The sequence below is a fragment of the Nyctereutes procyonoides genome, unplaced genomic scaffold (assembly GCF_905146905.1).
Source record: "Nyctereutes procyonoides isolate TBG_1078 unplaced genomic scaffold, NYPRO_anot_genome, whole genome shotgun sequence".
NCBI classification, from domain to species: Eukaryota; Metazoa; Chordata; class Mammalia; order Carnivora; family Canidae; genus Nyctereutes; species Nyctereutes procyonoides.
The window spans coordinates 12425890-12448868 of record NW_026575046.1 but is presented as its reverse complement, the minus strand read 5'-3'; the positions used below and the strand labels follow the sequence as shown (position 1 = coordinate 12448868).

Genomic DNA, 22979 nt, shown 5'->3' with positions numbered 1-22979 from the left:
TGTACGCAAACAATATGAAAGTGTATAAAGTAAAACAGTAAACACCCCTTTCTAGACGTGTGAAAATGAGAAGGTACTGTATATGATTTGGTTTGTATTTGTTTTAATCTATATAGGGAAAATTATGCTTTTTTCTATAAGTGGATAACACTAAATATATTATACAATTTGCCTTTTTTACTCAACTATTTCAGATGTCCTCTATAAAAAACATTGCCTCATTCTTTTACACCTCCATAGCATTCCGTAGTATGAGTGGACATAAATTTTTTTGACAATTCCTCTAGTGATGAATATTTTTGAGGTCTCTATTTTCCCCCCATTACATATAAATACTTGACAGTAGTCTTATGAATCATCCATAAGGTAGAATTCCAGGAGTAAAATTATTTGTTAAGACAGTATTTGGAAAGTTGGTGCCCATTGTTCTCTAGAAAGGACATGATATGTAGTTCTAACCAACATTTTTAGCAGTACCCTTTTTCTGTTTCTGTGGATATACAGTCTGGATGTCATGTCCTCTACAGTTGTGTCCATCTGAGAGACACAATGTAACCTCATGGTTATTATTTGCCTCTTACTTGAACTGTAATGAGAATGAGCTGCTCTCGCGTTTCAGGTATTTCATGATCCTCTCATCTACATCAGTTTATTATATCTAATTGAAGTTTTATCAGTCATCATTTTTCTCTGGTTTCCCAGTTTTGAAGAAACTATCTCATTTGCTCCATATAAATTTATCTAAAATTAAGCTTATAGCTTAAACCAGGGATTGATTGATTGATTGATTGATTTAAAATACTTTATTTATTCATGTGAGATACAGAGAGAGAGAGGCAGAGGCATAGTCTGAAGTTGAGAAGCAAGCTCCATGCCGAGAGCCCGATGTGGGACCTGATCCTGGGACTCCGGGATCAGCTCTGAGCCAAAGGCAGACACTCAACCACTGAGCCACCCAGACATCCCACACCAAGGATTATTTAATTCAGGCCAGGAGTCAAATCACAAAGCAACCAGTTTATTGAGATTTTAAGAATTTTCTCAAATTTGTGTTTCTTTCTGATCCCTGCTTCTACCTTTGGTAGCCAATCCATTGATAAGAGCTCTCATAAATGTAGTTTAAGGTTTTATTCTTGCTGGAGCTAGGGCTAGGGGAGAATTCAAGATAGGAAGGCTGCTCTCTTGGGAAAGCTTGTTCATTACTTGTATCATCAGTGTTTGCAAAGCTACAGAATTCTGGAATCAGTTTTGCAAATCGATTATTGTGCAAATTGATTTCTGGAAGTTGCCCCATTTTGAAGAAGTAGTTTGCAAGTATGGCTGAGAGAGCCAGGGGTGGGAAACTATCTCAAAATTCCCAGGGAGCTAAGTGTAGTTTAAAAAAACATCATTTGATACAATATCTTAATATAACTTGCTATTTGGAAAGTAATTTTTTTGTGGGGAAGTTTAGAAAATATCCGTTAATACAGATTTTCAAAATTTAAGATTATGTAAAGACATGTTGGCAAGAATATACAGGAGACCTAATAATTCGGTTATACAGTTATTCTCAGTGTAGGCAAAGAGAAAGATATTTTTATAGTTCTTAAAATAACTTACTACACTGTTGAGAAATACTTGTTTAACCAGCCATATTCTTACCACAAATCCCCTAACAAATTGCCCCCCTTACCATATAAATAATCAAGCAATATAAGCTGAGAGAATTGGGCCTCTAAGAAACAGTTTATAAAGTCTGTCAGTTCATTAATGACTGTCCAGATTCATTCCCTGAAACACAAACTCCAGTTCTTCCCGAATAATGAGCCATTGTCACAGTTCCAGTGCCAGTGCTGGCGGAGTTCCTGCTAACCTTAGCTTACCCGCTCTGATTTCTCATTTATATCATGTCCTATTTATCTCAGCCAATGAGATAAAAATTACTTCCTAGCCTTCAGTGACATAGTTCCATAAATCCCCAACATAAACATGTAGCAAAGCAGACAAACCAAAAGAGCCAATTCATTAACATTAGTAAGTTCATGGCAGTCTGCAAGCAAGTGGCTGTGTTATTTATCTGCTTCAGAAAGTCATTCCACAAATATTTATGGAGTGTCTTTTATTACCGGCCTGGGTGTGAGCGAGGCAGCCCTTGCCCCGTGGGCTCTGACAGGACTCTTGCCTGGTCTTCCCTTTTTTATGTTTCCGTGAGGGTCGTGCCTCACTATGGAACCTGGAGCAGTGCCTTGAGCTCCCTCCTTGGTAAACCTGTCATTTCAGGTTCTCTGTTCTGGGTTCCTGCTTTGTCACAGTGATAAATACCGGTCTTTCTTAGGTTTTAGTTGCCATTTAAAATATTTAGCAAGTTTCAACGTGAATTTATAATTTCTCCTTCAGCATTACTGAATTTGCACCTGATGTATGTTTTTAAATGTCTCTAGTTTCTATGCTGCTATAAAGATCTCCTTTCTCATTAGCAGCTTTGCACTAAAGCATTCTTACAAGCATTTGGTGGCCTTTTTTCTTTTCTTTTTTTTTTTTTAAGATTTTATTTATTTATTTGAGAGAGAGAGGGGGAGTGCACAAGTGGGAGAGGGGCAGAGGGAGAGGGATAAGCAGACTCCCCACTGAGCGCAAAGCCCAAGTGAGCAAGTACAGAGGGGTTTCTATTCTAGGACTCCGAGATCATGACCTGAGCTGAATTCAGATGCTTACCTGACAAGCCACCCAGGCTTCCCATGGCCTTTTTTCTTTATATTGCAGTTATTCTTCACCTAAATTGGGCCCTGTCCTTGGTTTGTAGGCTCAAGTATTCCCCTCTTCCAATAGCTTTTTTAGTTTTTTAGTCTTTTCACTTTAAATTCATAGCACTTAGTCTATTTCACTTCTATTTGCAGTGCCATGAAGTCAGCCCTCTGTAACTGCTGGTGAGGAGATTTTAGTGCTGTTCTGTATACCTGGCATTGCATATATTTGCTCCTTCTACCATACACCAACTTCCCCAAATAAAATCTGGGTCTTTTTTTCTAATCCTTGTAACAAAACAACTCTCTCCTTCCTACAGCATGCTGGGCTTCTGATGGATCCTTGTAGGCTCACAGTGCTCTTTGATACTACCAAATATAGAGATTATGAGCCAAATACTATTTTACTCTTTTCTTGGTTCCTAGTGAATCTAGTCAGTGTGGTAGTTCTTTTCAAGGCTCTCTAGGGTTCCTTTTTGTCTCTGCTGTTCTCAGTGTGTACACATGCAGTGTAAATGAACGTATTCTGGCCTTAGTGTTCTCTTTTTCCATCTGTTTGCCTCAGACCCCCTAGAAGTAGAGACTACTGTGGGCTCAGACACGAACAGACATTGTGATAGGCATTATGGCTTTGCCAGGCTCCTTAGCAAAGAGGGGAACATCATTGATTGAGGGAGGCATGTTAAAGGCAGGGAGATTGAAATGTCTTTTGAGACAGACTCTTGAGAAATATGCCCTTTACAATAAAAGTTTGTTAATCAAAGGTGACTCTTGGGTTTAAAGCAGATGTTTTGTAATGAGGCATAAAAAATTTCACTGCTGTGAGCAATAATCTGAATCAGTAAGTAGAACATGTCCTCATGTGGGTTGATTGTATTTTAGTCACTTTGTGGACAAATTTTTGTTTTGTTTTTGTTTTTAGAGATTAGGGGCTCAGTGTCTTTGATTAAGAGAACTCTGCTTTTAGAATGTTATGTACAAAGATTCCTCTAGGAACTATTGTGACTAATCATTATTAGCCTATATGCTTCTTGAGAGCCTTAAAGCTTTTTTTTTTTTTTCCATGACTGTGACACAGGACCACTCATAGTGCCTGGCACATAATGATAAAAAACCTGGTCATCTGAGAATAAAATCCAGACCTCTTCCTGTGTTCTGTAGAAGAAGCTTTGCAAGATCCAACTTCCCTGCCACCTCCTTCACACTCCATCCTCTTTGCAGTTGCTGGAACACATCAATCCGACTTTACCATAGGACTTCTGCTAGTTTTTTCTAAGACAGTCTTCTCCCAGATTGCTGCATAGTGGACTCCTCTCTTTCTAGTCTTTGCTCACATGCATCTCTTCATAGATTCCTTTCCTGACCACTATTTTAAATATGGCTGCAGTCCTTTGCCCGTTTTGATTCTTCTTTATAGGAGAATCTTTATCTTAACCTAATGATCTATTATGTGGTTGTTTTTTACTGTGTCTTTCCTTTCTCTGGAATATAAGGGGTTTTGGTTGTTTAGATCACCACTGTATTCCCAGAGTCTAGAAGAGTGCCTGCTGCATAATAGGTACTCAGAGAATATTTGTTAAATACAAACAAGTATTTAATAAATGAATGCTTGCCTGCATATATGGTCGCTCTATAGCAGCAATATGCTCTAGTTTCATAACATCTGAAATTAAAAAAAAAAAGAAAAACAGATAAAAAAAAACTTTGATCTTTGCTCTCTTCTTTCTCAGATGTGTAGTTCTGTCCAGGTTCTTAGCCTACAGCAACTATTTAAGATCTTTCATCCTCTTTCTAGTACCCCAAATTCCTTGGGTGCCATTAACTCCTCTAGAACGAATAGGACACTCTCATTTGTGCCCACTCATCTCCACCATCTTGGCCCCTCATTTCTCCATGGAGTGGTTGGCCCTATACTGGTGTTCTTGGCATATCTCATGACCTGGGGAGGGTAGTCGTTGTCCTCCAAACCTTCAGAGCTCTTGTCCTTTCTTGGGTTGGGATTAGGCAAAGAAAAGGGGGATAAGGTGATTGCATGTATTGATCAAGAAGTTAAGCCCAAAAAAAGGGGCAGAAGCCTATGGACCCAAAATTAATGCCCACATTATATGAATGTCTTTGGTTCATCAAGTATCAGATTAATTGACTCTTTCTAAGGCACTTTAATTATGTCCCTTGTTTTTATCCTCTGTATTTGGTAATATATGCTTCTGTAAGCCTCAGAATAGTTGGTATTTTTTCCATGTACTGACTCCATAATGAACTTCATGATAATAGTACAGGCTTTTTAGCGCCATTCATCACGGCAGGTGCAGCACATTAGCACCAAAAAATTAGACCATAATGCAACAATAGCTTATTGGAAACATCCATAAATATCTCATAAAAGCTTAGAATTTCCTTAAGACAGTAACATCACTTCTAAAGAGCTTTCATCTGTTACCTTAGAAGGAATAATAAAATATTTAAGACATAACATAGTTCTGTATATTATAAACTGTGGCTCTTATGCTAGGTGGTTTTAAATTTATTTAGGTAGGCACTTTTTTTATATTCATACCTCACAAATGGAGCCTTTTATCATTTATAATGTTGCCATTTTAGTAAATGAGATGGATTATGAGCACTGTTCATCAATGAAACAAATGGCTTTTGTATTATTTGGCACCTGGTTAAACAATGTAAATTCTAAATTTTTATAAATGCTCTTTTTTTCTTCATTGTCTTTGTTTTTCCTTTTTTGGCTGATGATTGACTGTAGAGTAGCTTTATTTTTGCCTCTCTTTCCACTCCCACCCAAGATGGAGGAAAGGAAGTGCTGTCCATGCACCAGATTCTCCTTTACTTATTACGATGTAGCAAAGCCCTGGTTCCCGAAGAGGAGATCGCCAATATGCTTCAGTGGGAAGAACTTGAGTGGCAGAAATATGCAGAGGAATGCAAAGGCATGATTGTCACCAATCCTGGAACGGTATGTTCTGGTGCTTACACATTCTGAGACTGACACCCCGCCCCCCCCCCCTTCTTTCCAGTTTGGATGTTCACAAAAATAGTAACAGAACATTTAAAAAGTTTTAGTATTCTTTCTTGTTCTTTGAGTAAGTTTTTCTTTTAAATACTTAGTAAATTAAAAAAAAATTACAGTGTAGTCATATTTAGTAGTAAATTCACCTGATTAGTAAATTCTGCCCATTATGGAGAATTTCGAAGTTTTTAGATATGTTCAGATCTGATTTTATTTTAAAAGATATTTATTCATGAGAGACACAGAGAGAGGCAGAGACATAGGCAGAGGGAGAAGCAGGCTCCCTGTGGGTGCCTGATTCCACACTTGATCCCAGGACCTTGGATCACGACCTGAGCCAAAGGCGGATGCTCAACCACTGAGGCACCTAGGTGTCCTCAGATCTGATAATTTTTTTTTACTATAAAAGTAATATGTCTTCATTTAAAAAGTTAAGAAACTAGAAAAACAGCCCAAAGAAGATAATAAAAAGTTATCTGTAATTCCATTTTCAGAGATGTTAACTGTTGTTCACTTTTCTAGTCTTCTTAGAGACTTTCATGTTGTTTTAAAACAAAATTGGCATCATAAATTATTCTTACTTAGACCTTTTTGTTCTTATCCTCTTTCAGAAACAACGATCACAAAATTATTTTTCCATAGTCTCAAATTTCTTTACAAGTGTAATTTTAAAAAAGGCTCCCAAGTCATTTAATTAACTCCCTATTATTGGACATCTAGGTTGCTTCCAGGTTTTTGCTGTCATAAATAGTGCTGTATTGAATTTGTATATGTGTGTATAACGACGTATATACATAAGCATGTATATATCTTTGAAGATATGGCCATTTAATTTTTTTAGGAAGATGTCCTATAAGTGAAGTTAATAGACTGAAGATATGCACATTTTTAAGGCTTTGTTGTAAATTCCCTTCTAGAAGTGTTGTAAAATTTGTACTTCGACCAAGAGTATATGAGCATGTCCTTTTCTTCAAATTGGTTATACTGTACTAGTTTAACAAAAATAACTTTTTGATAGGAAAAAAAATTATGTAGTTCAGTTTTGTATATATTTTGGTTTCTAGCAAAAACTGATATTTTAAATGTTTTCTTTGGTAATGGCCTATTAATATCACTTGTCTAATTTTCTTTTGTGATATTTGTCCTTTTTTATAGACCCTTTGTCGTACTTACTACAAATATTTACCATTTCTTTGTTTCTTAAGGTTTTTGTATTAAAATTAGCTTCTGATGTTAATTTTTGAAGTAAAAAATATAAAAAAGGTCAGATTTAAAGGTTTAGTAGATTTATGAAGAAAATGCCATTTTATATATTTATGTGAATTATAATTTTTTTCTCAGAAGTATATTATTGTTTCATAAGATAGTTATATATTGGCATCTTATCAGGATAAAGTTTTACAGAAATGGAGAATTAAAATATTTTTATGTAAAGAAAATAATCTATTCACACAAAGCTGTTGTTTTTAAAAGGCTGCCAAATTGTTTAATAGCCTTGATTCATAAAAATAAAAACTCTAGATCAACTTTTTGTAGCATGACAGTAACATCTGCACAAACAAAATGTTACTATTTGCAAATCAAACATTCCAGCTAATACTATTTCAAAAAATCTAGAAAGTGAAAGTGTTTTATAAAAATGTTTAAACATAAAACTTGTTTCAAACTTAGGAAAATCATACTCTAGTAGTTTTTACTATTATATTGTTAAACCACATAAATAATTGTTTAAGTAACTCTAAAAGAAACATACAGGTCATAGCATTATGACAATAACTCTGAATTTGAATTTTCTTCTTTAAACTGTTGCATAAATTTACATTTCTTCTGCCAGCTTCACAGTGGGATCAGAGGGTGGGTGGAAGTGAGGGTGGTGTGAGCCACACCTTTTCATCTTGGTAGGTCTGCTTGAAGAGTCCCATGGTCTACAGTGGACACTTTGGGACTTTCACCCTGGGGCTTCCTTCCATAGCATGGTTAACATTTCCAAAAATCCTAGAATCAGTTGGAGGGCCTTTGAAAATGTAAGAATGCCCTGATCCTTCTCACCCCATATATATTCCCAAGTAATGGGGCCCAAGGATCTGTAGTTAAAAAAAAAAAATACCCAGGTGCTTTTCTGATTCATCCATTACTTGTTTTTGAGCCAGTGACATAGAGGACATTTTACTCCATTACCATGATTATTATTTAACTTATTTGTTGGAGGGGATTACTATTTGAGCCTCGTGCTAGTGAAGTATATAGATTATACATGCTATTTGTCCAGGCACAGGCTCATGGCATATCCATATGAAAGGAGACTGTGATGAATTATTGAATTCTTAGACCAGTCAGTACAAAAGCCAATCAGGAAAGCCTGTAGTTTCAGGCAAGATCACTGGACCCGGCTGGGAGGGCTACTTCATAAATGCTACAGTGAGGTTAAGGAATCAAGAAATTGTATGACTTATTGGCATGCTTAAATGTATATACTTGGGAGGATATATGGCCAACTTTGAAGATAATAAAACCAGATTAGTCAGGATGAAAACTTTATGTTGGAAAGTAATCAGAAATAAATTAAGAAAGGTAAGTTTGGGTGCCAGACTTGGAAACATGTTAAAGTTAATAAAAGTATGTTTGAAGGAGGAAAATATCCTGAAAACTCGGTATCATGAAAACATCTTTTCATTATAACTTTTGCAAATACAGCGGAGTAGACATGGCACCACATTTCATCCTCTGCAGTACTTGCTTTGAAAGATTACCCAGTGGTAAGAATATTGGGGAATTTATTAAAATTTTCAAGCCATTATGGTCACATTAAGTACTTTATTGCTGCAGAACTTAAAGGAATTAATCTCCCTCCCAAGGCACTTTGCCTCTGCCAGGGAATACTTTGGTCATTAGGGAAAATATTTTTTATTCTTCCTCAAAGCTGGTATGATGGATATTGTAGGGTGTGGCCAAAGTCTAGAACTTATTTCATCTCTCCCCCCTATAAATTTAAAGATGCTATAGATATTTTAAATCACTGTTTCCTTGGTTGATGCCATAGCATAGTGTTTAAAAATCACAAAAACATGAATAATTCACTAGCACTTTGAGTTGTGCAATTCCTCATTTAAAACTGTATCCTGCTGCTTTGATATACAAAATTTTGACAATTCCTAGACCTAAATAACGTATTGCTACTGATGATGGGCATTTAAAATAATTTTATATTAGGTTACCTGTGACCAAAATCTTCTGTAGTGTATTAATTTTGAGAGCAGAGGTCAACTTTTCCAGATACTAGTGACCATTAAGTGACATTCATACATTCTTTTAAAAACTTAAATAAGTTTTTTTTAAAACTAGTGTGTATGAATTTACACAAATCTATTCACTTTGTCACCTGCTTGAATTTTGTCAGATGGCTGACTGGGGCTACAGCTGGGGGAGAGTGGGTAACCACTTGTTTCAGTTGCTGGAGGCTTTCCTGGTTTTACCATTGAAACCACTCTGTCCTGGATAAAACCAGACACTAACCAGACTCTGGTTGTGGGCATTGTTTTCCAAAAGAATGAAATTTGTTGGCCTCCATGTGGATCAGTTCTATAGCATTTGGCTCGAAAGCAGCTGAGCCAAAGATGCTATAATCTCTTAGTAAGAGTTTAGTTTCTAATTAGAGACTGCTGTGAGAGTTAAAAGGAAGGAGGTTCCTAAAACTGTGATTTCACCATCTTTTTACAAACTTAAACTTTTAGGATGAAAGGATGGTGTTTTGTTAACTGAAGAAGGAACCACCTGTTTGCTTCTTTCTGTATTAGATGTTTTTTTTTTAAATGAGGTTTTCTATTAAAATTTAAAAGTGGCCTACATGGTCATAAGAGAAGCTTAACCATTTGGTTTTTGTACCACCATACCTTCTATTTTGAAGATTTGAATTAAAGGAATATATTAGACCAGGAGCAAGATAAAGATGCCCACTTTTATTCAACATAATAGTGGAAGTCCAGAGCTATTAGGCAGGAAAAAGAAATAAAAGGCATCCAAATTGTAAAGGAAGACGTAAAACTGTTTCTATTGGTAGATGATACGACTTTACATGTAGAAAACCTTTAAAGATTCTACAAAAAAGCTGTTAGAGCTAATAAATGAATTCAGTATATTTGCAGAGTAAAAAAATTCAGTACACAAATTTTTTTTTGCATTTTGTAATATACTAACTGAACTATCAGAGAAATTAAGATGCAGTTCCATTTATAATTACATCAAAAGAATAAGATACCTAGGAATAAATTTAACCAAGAAGGTGAAAGGCCTGTACTCTGAAAACCATAAGACATTGATGAAAGAAATTGAAGGAGACACAAATAAATGGAAAGGTATTTTGTGCTCATAGGTTGGAAGAATTACTATTAAAATGTCCACATTACCCAAAGCACTCTATGAAGTCAGTGCAAAACCTGTTAAAATTCTAATGGAATTTTTCACAGAAATAGGATAAACAGTCCTAAAATCTGTATGTAATCACAAAAGATCCTGATTAGCCAAAGCAGTCTTGGGAAAGAACAGAGCTGGAGGCATCATGCTCCCTTATTTCAAACTGTACAACAGAGCTATGGTAATCAAACAGTATGGCAACAGACACACTGGTCAGTGGAACAGAATAGGGAGCCCGGAAATAAACTCCTGCATATATGGTAAATTAATTTATGACAGAAGAGGCAAGAATATACAATGGGAAAGGACAGTCTCTTCAAAAAATGGTGTTTGGGAAAACTGGACAGCCACATGTGAAAGAATGAAATTGGACCTCTACCTTATGCCATACACAAAAGTTAACTCAAAATGGATTGAAGACTTGAATGCAAGATCTGAAACCATAAAACTTATAGGAGAAAATATAGGTAGAAGCTCATTGGCATTGGTCTAGGCAATGATTTTTTGGACCTGACTCCAAAGGCAAAGACAACAAAGGCAAAAGTAAACAAATAGAACCACATCAAACTAAAAAGTTTCCATACAGTGAAGGAAACCATCTGCAAGATGAAAAGGCTACCTCCTGAATGGCATACAATATTTGCAAATCAGATATTTAATAAGTGGTTGATATCCAAAACATAAAGAACTTACATAGCACAATAACAAAAAAATAATCTGATTAAAAAAGGACAGAGGATATGAATAGACATTTTTCCAAAGAAGATATGTGGCCTGTAGGCACATGCAAAGATACTCAACATCACTAATCATCAAGTGTAAAGTGTAAATCAAGACCATGAATTATCACCTCATGCCTTTCAAAATGACTATTTTCAAAACAATAAGATCATTTTGGTGAGGATGTTTGGAGAAAAGGGACTCTTGTGTGCTGTTGGTGGGAATGTAAATTGGTGCAGCTACTATGGAGAACAGTATGGGAGTTCCTCAAAAAATTAAAAATAGAACTACAGTATGATTCATCAGTTCCACTTCTGAGTATTTATTTGAAGAAAACAAGATAGGCACCCCTGTATTCACTGCAGTATTATTTGAAATAGCCAGATATGGAAAAATAGATGAATGGATACACACACACACACACACAAAATGCACTCTGGAATACTACTCAGCCATAAAAAAGAATGAGATCTTGCCACTTGCAATAACATGGATAGACCTTGAAGATATTACCCTAAGTGAAATAAAAAGACAAACACTTGTGATTTCACATACATGTGAAATCTAAAAAACAAAACAAATGAACAAACAAAGCAAAACCAAACTCAAATACAGAGAACAGATTGCTGGTTTCCAGAGGGGAAGGGGAGTGGGAAAAGGAGTGAAGGGGATCAAGAGGTATAAACTTCCAGTTGTTAAGTAACTAAGTCCTGGGGATGTACTGTACAGCATAGTGACTATAAGTCAATAATACTGTGTTTCATATTTGAAAGTTGCTAAGAGAATAGATCTTGAAGGTTTTCTTTTTTTTTTTTTTAATTTTTTATTTATTTATGATAGTCACAAACAGAGAGAGAGAGAAAGATGCAGAGACATAGGCAGAGGGAGAAGCAGGCTTCATGCACCCGGAGCCCGACGTGGGATTCGATCCTGGGTCTCCAGGATCGTGCCCTGGGCCAAAGGCAGGCGCTAAACCACTGCGCCACCCAGGGATCCCCCTTGAAGGTTTTCATCGTAAAAAAATTTTGTAACTTTGATGGTGACAGATGCTAACTAGACTTCTTGTGATGATCATTACACAGTGTATGCAAATAATGAATCATGTCCAGCACCTGAAACCAATATAATGTTATTTGTGAATTACACTGCAGTTAAAAAAAGAAAAACAGGGTACAGAGAGACCTAATGGAGAAAAAGTATATAGAGCGGTTTCTGTGCATCCTGGATGGAAGTAAGCCATTCATTTGAAATGTGAAATGAAACAGAGTAAGCTAGCACACTTCTTCCCCATGATGTGAAATATTTCCCTTGTGCCTTTGGAGAGGTTAAGGAAAACTTATATCTGGCTAGGTGTCCTTTTAAAAGTTTAATTTTTAAAGGTTTCTATGTGGACTGCAAAAAAGGACAAAATCATTGTTCATTATGCCAAATGGCATAGACTCATTTACAGGGATGACATTATAGTTTTTATCTAGTATAGCCGCTATGATTAACGGGTTTTAAGTGACATTTTCCCTTGGGGGATGAGGCTTTCCCAGAAAAAATCCGCTTAAGTTCTTCATTACATAGGTTAAAGTCAATACTGAAAGACTTCTTATGGGAATAAATGGCTTTGATTTTTCTCTCTAGAAACCTAGCTCTGTCCGCATTGATCAACTGGATCGTGAACAGTTCAACCCTGATGTGATTACCTTTCCGATTATCGTCCACTTTGGGATACGCCCTGCACAGTTGAGTTATGCAGGAGACCCACAGTAAGATATTTCTCGGTGTTTGTCTTAGCCAATTTCACCTTCTACTAACAGCTGATTTAGCAGAGGAATACCCTTTAGTGGATATTTTATTAAAAAATTAAGACCTGAAATGAGCCATGTTTCCAAATTTAGGTTACCAAATGAAACAAGTTTTAGTAGCTCCTGAAAAATTATTTTCTCTATCGATTTGACTGCAGGAAATTATTACTCAGTAGATTATCCTTGGCAATTTTGGTCAACATGAGTCCCATATATTTTTAACCTTTAAGGAACTTTTCCTTCGTTCATCATTATAATATTTATTGTTATTATTATTTATTTTTTCAGTGCACTCTAGAGGAAAGTAGCACCATGTTGATTCCTAGCACTGCCGGATTTATGCAGAATTCTATTTTGGGAGGCATCTTAATAAGAGCTTAAGATCCCATGCAAAGTCAAGGGTTGTGTTGTACGGAGAAGGCATGACTTCTGACACTTAAAGTTGATGTTACTTTGCACATTTGAGTTTTTCCAACTGGCTTTTTAGTGTTTTTTTCTGGGAGAAGATGAGGATGTGTGGGAATGGAAATAGTACCATTATATTCTTCAGAGGTGTTTGGATTTCCTACCTCGTTAAACAAACAAACAGTTTCTTGACTTAATTTTTTTTTTTAAGGATTCAAAATGGGAGAAAAGGGCATGGGAGATTTTCAATTCATAAATACATTTCTGGCTGATATATTAGAAGAGGCTAAAGGGTTTTGTTCTTTTTTTCCCCCCTTTGGATAAAAGTATGAAGCAGTGAACCAGGCACTGTGTAAGTACTTCTTTCTTTCCTCCATTCTCTAAAAAATTGTTACCAAAAGGAGAGACCCAGCTAAGGCCAAGAAAGGAGCAGTTTCAATAGGGACAGAAAATTCATTGAAAGTCCCTTCTTGTCACAAATGTTAGTAGAATGTGATAGGCTCTCGTGGATTCTCAAATGGCAGGACTATGTGCTGCTGCAGGACTGCATTTCTCTTCATTCCCAGGATGTTTTAACAAGATCCTTTAGTCTGATCCAGCTTATCACATATTTGGCTGCAGCAAATATGCTTATTTTTGTCATGGTAAATACAAATGGATGCACACCATTTGTCTTTTTCCTTCTCCAGTGGAGAAACGGATACAGCTGTAGAGCTCGGGTATTGACACAAGTGGGATTCTCTTTTCTAATACTCTTCAACTTCTGTTTTCAGTGTAGGCAGTTCAGAGACCAACAGTCCTTGTTAAGTAAGAGGTCTTTCTTTCAATAACGTCAGAAAGTTCATATTTAAATAAAATAGGTAATGATGAGAAATAATATGTGTTTCTGTTGGTTTTTATGTGTCTATGAATTCTTTCCACAGAGATTCGGGCACTTATAGGGTACCTCATTTTCAACACAGACTTACAATTATCAACTTAACCACTAGGTTCCAGATGACTCTCGGTCATCCTGCCCCACTGTCCCCAGATCATATGCTTCCTTAGAATGAAGATTTGTTGCCATTAAGGATATCCAAAGAATGTAATTTATGATTCAGCAGGCCTATTAAAACAGCTGGTTTTATTGCATTTCAGATTCTCCTACTTTTTTTCTGAGATATCTGTCTGTCTTTTTCCTTAGGTACCAGAAACTGTGGAAGAGTTATGTGAAACTTCGCCACCTCCTAGCAAATAGTCCCAAAGTTAAACAAACTGACAAACAGAAGCTGGCACAAAGGGAGGTTGGTATCAAATCCTGTTCTTCTGGGGTTAATGTTGATGTGTTTCATGTTTATTTCAAGATTATTGCATTATACCATACTTCTAGAATAAAATGGAAAAACACTTTTAAAAATACACTTTTCTTTCCTCACATTAGTATGCAGATTGATATTTTTTTCATCTTTTAGTATCTAGAGGAGCATTATCACCACCACCACCACCACCACCACACCAAAAAAGTCCTCTTTCTTAATGGATTCCTACCACTGGGAATAAATATATCTTATAGAAATTTTTCAAATTTTAAAATCGCTGGGTCAATCTTTTATTGTTAATTAGACTGTACATAACACAACTTGGGTCTTGCTCAAATTTCTTGTTCTTAAGGTCGTAAAAGATTGCCTTTCATATGTCTGTTAGTTTAGTAGGGTAAACTTCTTTCATAAGGTTTTATGTCCCAAAGTCCATATTTTTGACTAATGGGTAGTATTATCCCTGTACTCCAGGATCATTTTTAAGAATAAATGGATTCAGTATCAACATAAATTTTGTTTCATTGAGGTTTTATTTTGCTTTGGGCAGTGTTAGAGAGCAAGGCTTTAAAGCTGGGAAAAGTGTTTGAATTCTGGTCCAGTCACTTCCTGTGACTTGAGCCAGACAGCTTCATTATAAAGAGAGAACTAGATTAAGGGAGGATGACTGAAATTTGTTTCTGTTGGTGCATCTGGGGAAAAAGGTGGTTGTGTGGACTTCTGAAATACTCCGTTTAACTTTCCTCCGATGGTGTTTGATCTGAAGTAGGCATTTAATGAGGCAGGTGGTGTGATAGTTCCTATTGTTATGAACTGTTGTGAGATTTTTATTGAATAAGTGTACAAATATAAAATTATTTTTATAATTAATTATTTGAAGGGAGGTAAAAGGGAAGAGTCAGCTCCTTTATATCTTGCAGAAGTTTTAAATCATTGTCTTTTTTAAATAAAAATGTACCCTTGCTGCAAGAGGTTTTGTAAGGGTTTTGCAAATGAGAAGACAGCTTTTAGAATTATGTGGGTTGTAGATTAGTTTACTGATTGTCTTTCTTAGATGTAAATGCTTAACATAAGGCTTGATATAAATATAATTTTTACATGCTGATTTTAAGTCTTAAACATCACATGTTGTTTCTTTTATCAGCAAAGGGGCATTTTTTGTTTGAACTCACCAGAATGGTCGATTTGGTTTAGATTTTTTCATATCTAGGTACCAGGAAAGGCTGGCATATACCCAAGGCTTTGAGCATCCTGGCCTTCATTTCAAATAAAATATTATAATTTAACATGAAGAGGTTTGAATACCTGAATGTAAGGGTGATAGTGAATGAATCCAGCTTATTTTCCAATGCTTGATGTTTGGCTTAATATTGCTTTACAGCTGTCAGTTTACTCATCATAATGAGTTCTTTTCTAGGAAGCACTCCAAAAAATACGACAGAAGAATACAATGAGGCGAGAAGTAACAGTGGAGCTAAGTAGTCAAGGATTTTGGAAAACTGGCATCCGTTCTGATGTGTGTCAGGTGATGACGCCTCTGAGAACACATTTATACCTATATATCTCTTTAAAAGGCATCTGCCACTGAAGTTTTCCTAATACGGATGAGATGAGTTGATACAGAACATACAATCTTGTAGCTAAGTGGGACACCAACCATAAATTGTTTTCTATTGTTTGGGTTTTGTTTTTGTGTCAGTTTTCATCTTGTTTAGCTGTGTGTGTGTGTGCGCGTGTGTGCCCCTGCATGAATGCATGCATACATGTGCATGGTGGTAGGGTGAGTTGGGGGGCAGTTACTTAGTAATGCTAAATTCTGTCTCTGCCTGTTGAGTGAAGGCAAGTGTGTTTTTCAAATGCACCTGCCTGTGTGCAATGCGTGTGGGTGTTTGTCAAAAGAGCGATTCCAGCAGCTGTACAGGCAGACTCCTGAAGATGATGTGTACAGACTTTCCAGACTGATGAGTCAAACTTACATTGCAGAGAACTGAAGGCATTAATGAACAAAATCAGTATGAATTTCATATTTGAGTCAAATGATAACAGTTTTTTTCCTTAGATGAACTAATAGAGGAACATTTCAACTATATATAACTCTCACTAATAACTATTTTTGTTTTCCCTATGAGTGGAATTTATAATATATTAGAGACCCCTAAAACCCAACATATTCTCTTACTCTTCACTCAATTCTCTTGTTATGATTGATACTGGTTGTGCTCCATGGGAATTATAGTAAAGGCGAGGAGGTCACCCAGGCAGGGGTCAGGTCAGGTAGTGTAGTTTGCCATGTTCAGTCTTTGGGAAGAATGCCTACAGGCTTCCATTCACTCTTGTTTTGATGGTAGCATGTGTTTGGTAATACGTTCAAGCAGTCTTGGGTATTTATTTCATCATAATGAGGTATTTTTTCTTTAAGTCAGTGTTGGCATTTAATTATTATATTGAACAGTGGGATTTAATCTTATTATTAAAGGTACTGCTAGGTGATTCATTTACATTGTGATGTCCAGAGCTATATATTTTTGTGTTAAGATGTACTACTGTTGATGCCATGTTACTAGATGGGGAATTAATTCTCTGTAGTGGCAGCCAGCTGTATCTACCAAGTTGTCAGTTATTTTGCTAACTGACCAATTTTTTTTTTTTAATTTTTTACTCTAAGTATTCAGAGATGAGTATCTTCTGCTGATTTTTCTTAGGACCTTGACGCTATATTATCTGATTTTTATTTTCCTCTAAAACCAACATAATGTCATCCTAAGGTAGATAGCATAAGAACGATGAGCAGAGGGTGCCTGGGTGGCTCAGTTAAGCCTCTGCCTTTGGCTCAGGCCATGATTCCCAGGATCCCTGCTCAGTGAGGGGCCTGCTTCTCCCTCTCCTGCCCCTCCCCTCTGCTTGTGATCTCTCTCTGTCTCTGTCTCTCTCCTCTTTCTCTTTCCTTCTCAAATAAATAAATAAAATCTTAAAACAAAGCCATGAGCAGAATGTTCAACAATCTGCTCAAAATCTGGTCCTCTCAATGATAAGTCAGAGTTGATAGAGACATCATAAAATTGTAGAGCATTATTAACTGGAAGGGACCTTAGAGATCTTTCAGTTCAGTGAATTTTAAGCTTCTGTTTTTGGTTAACTTTGAACTTTTTTTAAAAAACAAAATTCTGTAGAGCCCTAATTTGTAAAAAGATTTAAAAAATAACTGGTGGGTGGTGTGTATGGAGGGAGTATCCCATTGTACTTGATTTCCACCCTGTGTAGCAGGCCCTAAGGCAGTTCTGTTCCACTGAACACAATTTTGTTTAAAGCATCGAGCCCGCTTTCCTCTTTCTTTTGGCGACATGCATGCATACGGGTGCAGAATCAAGAATCATCTGTTCCATTGCAGTTCTGTGTTCTTCAGCTGTGGCACAAATATCTTATGCTGACTTCTTAGTTAGACGAGAAGCAGCCAGAGGACGAGGTTATCAGATCTACATGTATTATATTTTACATTCTGTTTGGAGATTGGCTGGCAAAAGCACTCAGTTCCTTTGACTAAATGGTCAGAGAAATTGGATCCTGATTAAAACTCCTGCCAAGGTGAATACTCCTTGATCTAATAATAGTCCCTTCCTCTGTAGGACTCCCCCTCTTCCAAAGACAACTGCCATCTGTTTAGAAGCCATGTTTCCAGTTTCCAATCCTCCTTTTTTTACCAGTAATGTTGGCTTTACTTAATTTCTTATCCTGTTTCTTTTTTGTATGTGTTCCTCAAATAAGATGGCACCTGGCATGTAATAATGCAGTTTAAAACCTTCAAAATAGGGATCCCTGGGTGGCGCAGCGGTTTGGCGCCTGCCTTTGGCCCAGGGCGTGATCCTGGAGACCCGGGATCGAATCCCACGTCAGGCTCCCGGTGCATGGAGCCTGCTTCTCCCTCTGCCTGTGTCTCTGCGCCTCTCTCTCTCTATGTGACTATCATAAATAAAAAAAAAAATTTTAAAAAAATAAAAATAAAAAAAAAAAATAAAACCTTCAAAATAAAGGCATTTAGTGTGTTTGGTATTGAAGGAGAAGAATCTGAGAAATAACAGTTAAATAATAATCTTGAATAATCTTAAAGCCTGTAACAGACTCATACTTAATTTTAAGGAAAAAAAGCACTTCTCTAAAATCTTCAGGGGTGGGGATAGGGGAGGGATTCTCTATTTGCTAACTCATTGATACAGAACCTACTGTTCATTGGTAATAATTGCTAGTAGGTTGCTGGCAAAAGCCTTGTGATGTTACCTGGCTGCTGCTGGAGATAAAACTTGTTTTGATAAATCTAAGGTAGAGAAACCTAAGTACCAGCCTCGTCTAGAAGTATAATTTCCCAACCAGAGAAGTTATTAGGGTTTTTATGCGGTTAGAAAATTCTACCTGATGCCCCAACCAATGTTAGGAGGATGGAAATCCAGGGCTGGGCCTGGAACCTGTAATTACACGTGAACTAAATGCAGAACTTGAAACTGTATAGAGACAAAACTATTGAAAGGTTTTTTTCTGTGTTGCTGTTTATTAGAGTGACTTCTAGGAAATACGGGGGCAAAAAGCAAGAATTAAAACCTGAAACTGGGGCAGCCCTGGTGGCTCAGCGGTTTAGCGCCTTTGGCCCAGGGCCTGATTGAAGACCTGGGATCAAGTCCCGCGTCAGTCTCCTTGCATGGAGCCTGCTTCTCCCTCTGCCTGTGTCTCTGCCTCTCTCTCTCTCTCTCTCTCTCTCTCTCTCTCTCTCTCTGTGTGTGTGTGTGTGTGTCTCATGAATAAATAAATAAGATCTTTAAAAATATATATATATAAATAAAAAAATAAAACTTGAAACTGAGGCTGAAAAATTCAAGTATGCCTCAGAAAAGGAAGAAAGGCAGCATGTTGCTACAGGATCTGTATTTTAAGAATGGGGTCCTGCCCACCGAGGTTGAATTGGTATCTTCTAGAAGCAGGTACCGGTATCCTCTGCTGTAATAAGGAGGTGGTTCGTGAGAATCCGTAAGCTGAACCATAGAATGGGGAATGGATAAAGGTGACAAACAGACCTCAAAAAAGACGCAAGGAATGCACTACCATTATGGTTATATAACCCTTTTTTTTTTAATTTTTATTTATTTATGATAGTCACACACAGAGAGAGAGAGAGGCAGAGACACAGGCAGAGGGAGAAGCAGGCTCCATGCACTGGGAGCCCAACATGGGATTCGATCCCGGGTCTCCAGGATCGCGCCCTGGGCCAAAGGCAGGCGCCAAACCGCTGCGCCACCCAGGGATCCCATGGTTATATAACCCTTATAAGGTTATGCCGCACCTGGGGGTTCTAACTCCCTGAGAGGTCCAGGTGTGTGGACAATTGCCCTTGGCGCCAGGAAGACAAGCTGAGTTGTGACAGTTGGTATTTGTACTGAGTAGATATAGGGCTGTTTTTGGACTCATTAATAGCTGTGATGTCTTCACGCAGTGACTCTGGAACGCAGTAGAAGGCTGCCATGCAATATCGCACTAACTGACATTCTCACTTCGTGATCTACCAAGGGGTGACTGAATGCTGAAGAAAAATATCGAGAGATTAAGAGGTTTTGGACAACACATTCAAGGAATCATTTTCTAAGTTAGAACTTGGGGAGGAAATGGAGATTTATACCTCTGAGAGACATATGGCTTCATAGTTACTGCTAACAAATTTGGGGGCCATGTGAGATAGTTGATTTTTTTTTTTTTTAACTAGAGATAGTGCTTCTTCTAAAGGAAGAGAAGCAGATTTTGCTTGAAGGCTAACTGGCCTGATAGAGAACTGTTAAAGTTACATTTTTATTATGCAAATTTCAAACATCTACAAGATGAAAGAAAAAAGTGTAGTGAGCACTTTGCCATCCTCACACAACATTAGTTGTTACAGCAGCATCTCTATGACATCACATACAGCCACTGTTCATGTTTTCCAGATTGTCTGCTACATCTGTTTCAGTTTGCTTGAATAGGCATTCAGACAAGGTCTGTACATTGTGATGAGCTGATGTGTTTTAAGTCTCTCTACTCTTTAAGTTTTCATTGCATTTTTCCCTATGTTTTCCTTGCAAATCTGTTCTAAGGACTAATATGCTGATTGTGACGTCATGGTATTGTTTAACATGTGCTTCTCTCCCCTATATTTCCTGTAAATTGTTGTAAACTGCTGTCTGGTACAATACCACTGACCATATATGGCTATTAAATTAAATTTAAATAGAATTAAATGAAATAAAATATTTGGTTCCTAGCTGTCCTAGCCACATTTCAAGCACTTTATAGACACATCTGACCAGTGCCTATTACAGCAGCAGAGATGCAGAATATTTCCAGCATCAGAAGTTCTGTTGGATGTCAGTGATCAGATGTAAGTTTATTTTTTTGCACAACTTTTTCATAGGTGGTAGTGTAGTTTCTCTCTCTCTCCATTTTTATAATAAGTGATTATCCAAATATTTAATAGTTCTTTTAGAGAGTAAATTCTGTTCATAGAAATCTGACCAATTTTCAGTTGAAGAAATAAGTCTTCAGGGGGATCCCTGGGTGGCGCAGCGGTTTGGCGCCTGCCTTTGGCCCAGGGCGCAATCCTGGAGACCTGGGATCGAATCCCACGTCGGGCTCCCGGTGCATGGAGCCTGCTTATCCCTCTGCCTGTGTCTCTGCCTCTCTCTCTCTCTCTCTGTGTGACTATCATAAATAAAAAAAAAAAAAAAAGAAAAGAAAAGAAATAAGTCTTCAAACTAGAATGTATTTCTTCTCAATCATATACATTATGAAATACCATGATAAATGTATTATGGTTTATTGACAATATTCCTTGTGCTGTACTTTTTATCTCTGTGACTTATTTACTTTATAACTGGGAGTTTATACTTCTTAATTCCCTTTACCCATTTCATCCATTCTCCTAGCTCCGTCCTCTTTGGTAGCCTCCAATTTGTTTTTTTTTTTTTTCCAATATGTTTTTTGTATTTATGAATCTGTTTGACTTTTGTTGTTTGGTCATTCGTTTTGTTTTTTAGATTCTGCATAAAGTAAATCACAGAGTTTTTTTTTTTTCTCTGTCTGGCTTATTCACTTAACAATACCTTCTAGATGCATCCGTGGTCTCTTTTTTTGTGTGTGACATTATTAGTCACTGATGAATAATGACCTAGACCCAGTATTCATTAAGAGCTGCCAAAGTGATCTTTTAATTCTTTCTTTTTGCATTTATTAATTAGAATACTTGAAAAAAAGAATCTTCCCTTTGGTACTGATCCCATATAGGGATTCCATATAACACCAAGATAAATTACTCATTTGATTTATTCTGTAATACATAAACAGTAGTCCCAGAATAACAATATTAATGGCTCCACCAACAAAATGATTACGGGAAGTAGTTGTTTGTTTGTTTGGGGGTATTCCTTTTTGTCTGTGATTATCTACAGTTATATCACACAAAGCATGCACTCTCAGAATACTGTGTTTTTAGGTCACTTATGCTTATACTAACTGATTACACAGATTCATTTATTTCATTTGACTTTCGATTTTAAGTATTTCTTTTAAAAATTAAATATTATTTTATAATTCTGTAAAATATTTACCATAATTTCAAACTCAGGTTTACAAAGCCAAGTCTGTTTTAAAAATCTAATTTGTATCTCTTTTCTTCAACCCCATTCTTGCCATCCCATATTCCAAAGGGTAGCCATCTTTTAGAAATGATTTAATTTTCTTTTTTTAATATAAACAGACACGCACACACACACACTCTTTTCCCTGAGTTTTGTAACTTCTTTTCAAATCTTCCTTTCATCCAGTCATTTCATTTCTGAATTACTATAATATTTATTTGTAGTTTTCTTTTATAGCTTCTGTTGCTTTCTTGATTTTGTTTAGCATGTTTTGAAATGTTAGGTTACAGCTTTCATCTGTTTTGTTGGCATGTTTTTCTGGCTTTTTAAAAAATTATTGGAGGAAACTTATTTTATTCCTTTTCTCTGTTTCCTGATAAAATCCTTGGGTAGAATTTGATCATGGTTCTTTTCTGTTGCTCTTCAAGTTAAGTAATGTTGTAATAAGTAAGTGAAATATTTCCCTGTACTTTGAGGAAGGGGGTATAAGCCAAATTAGCTTTTCATGGTTCTAGAGCCCCTCCTGCTGCTTTTGCAATGTGATTAAAAAAAAAAAAATGGCTTCATGATACGTGAGACTTTCCCCTGCTGCTTCCTGTCCCTATTTTATCTGGACTTTCTCTTTTTTTTGCCCTTTATTCCTCTCCTGCTTAAATGTGACTTACTCCCAGCGCTTTCTTCACACCATGGGGCTTTACCCTGGAAAGGAGCTTCAGTTTTTAATTTTGAGCATATAAAGGGCCTCTGCTTCTCGGGCATGATTATACAGTCCTCTTGTACTTACCCAGTTGGTTGGATTCTGCAGAGCCCTCTCCAGTTTTGGTCATATTTCTTATGAATATATGTTATTTTGGGGGTTCTTGCATTATTAGGGGGGTCAGGAGCCCTGCTATGCTCCCTGTCTTTTTGATCACTGATGCTGAGACCTCCTTGGGTCTTTGTCCTCAGCCTGTCTTATTTAG

At 36.8% G+C, this 22979-nt stretch overlaps 1 protein-coding gene across 6 annotated transcripts in view; it reads left to right on the top strand.

Annotated features, from left to right (window-relative positions):
• DROSHA (drosha ribonuclease III) overlaps positions 1-22979 on the top strand; it is a 119464-nt gene that overhangs the window by 47288 nt on the left and 49197 nt on the right. For 5 of the 6 annotated variants that reach the window (XM_055325124.1, XM_055325127.1, XM_055325128.1 and 2 more), the window contains 4 exons: positions 5525-5694; positions 12508-12632; positions 14260-14359; positions 15789-15896. In XM_055325124.1, coding sequence (XP_055181099.1) covers positions 5525-5694; positions 12508-12632; positions 14260-14359; positions 15789-15896 — 503 coding nt within the window. The remainder of the gene's footprint in view (positions 1-5524; positions 5695-12507; positions 12633-14259; positions 14360-15788; positions 15897-22979) is intronic. The other variant, XM_055325125.1, reaches the window with a different exon arrangement.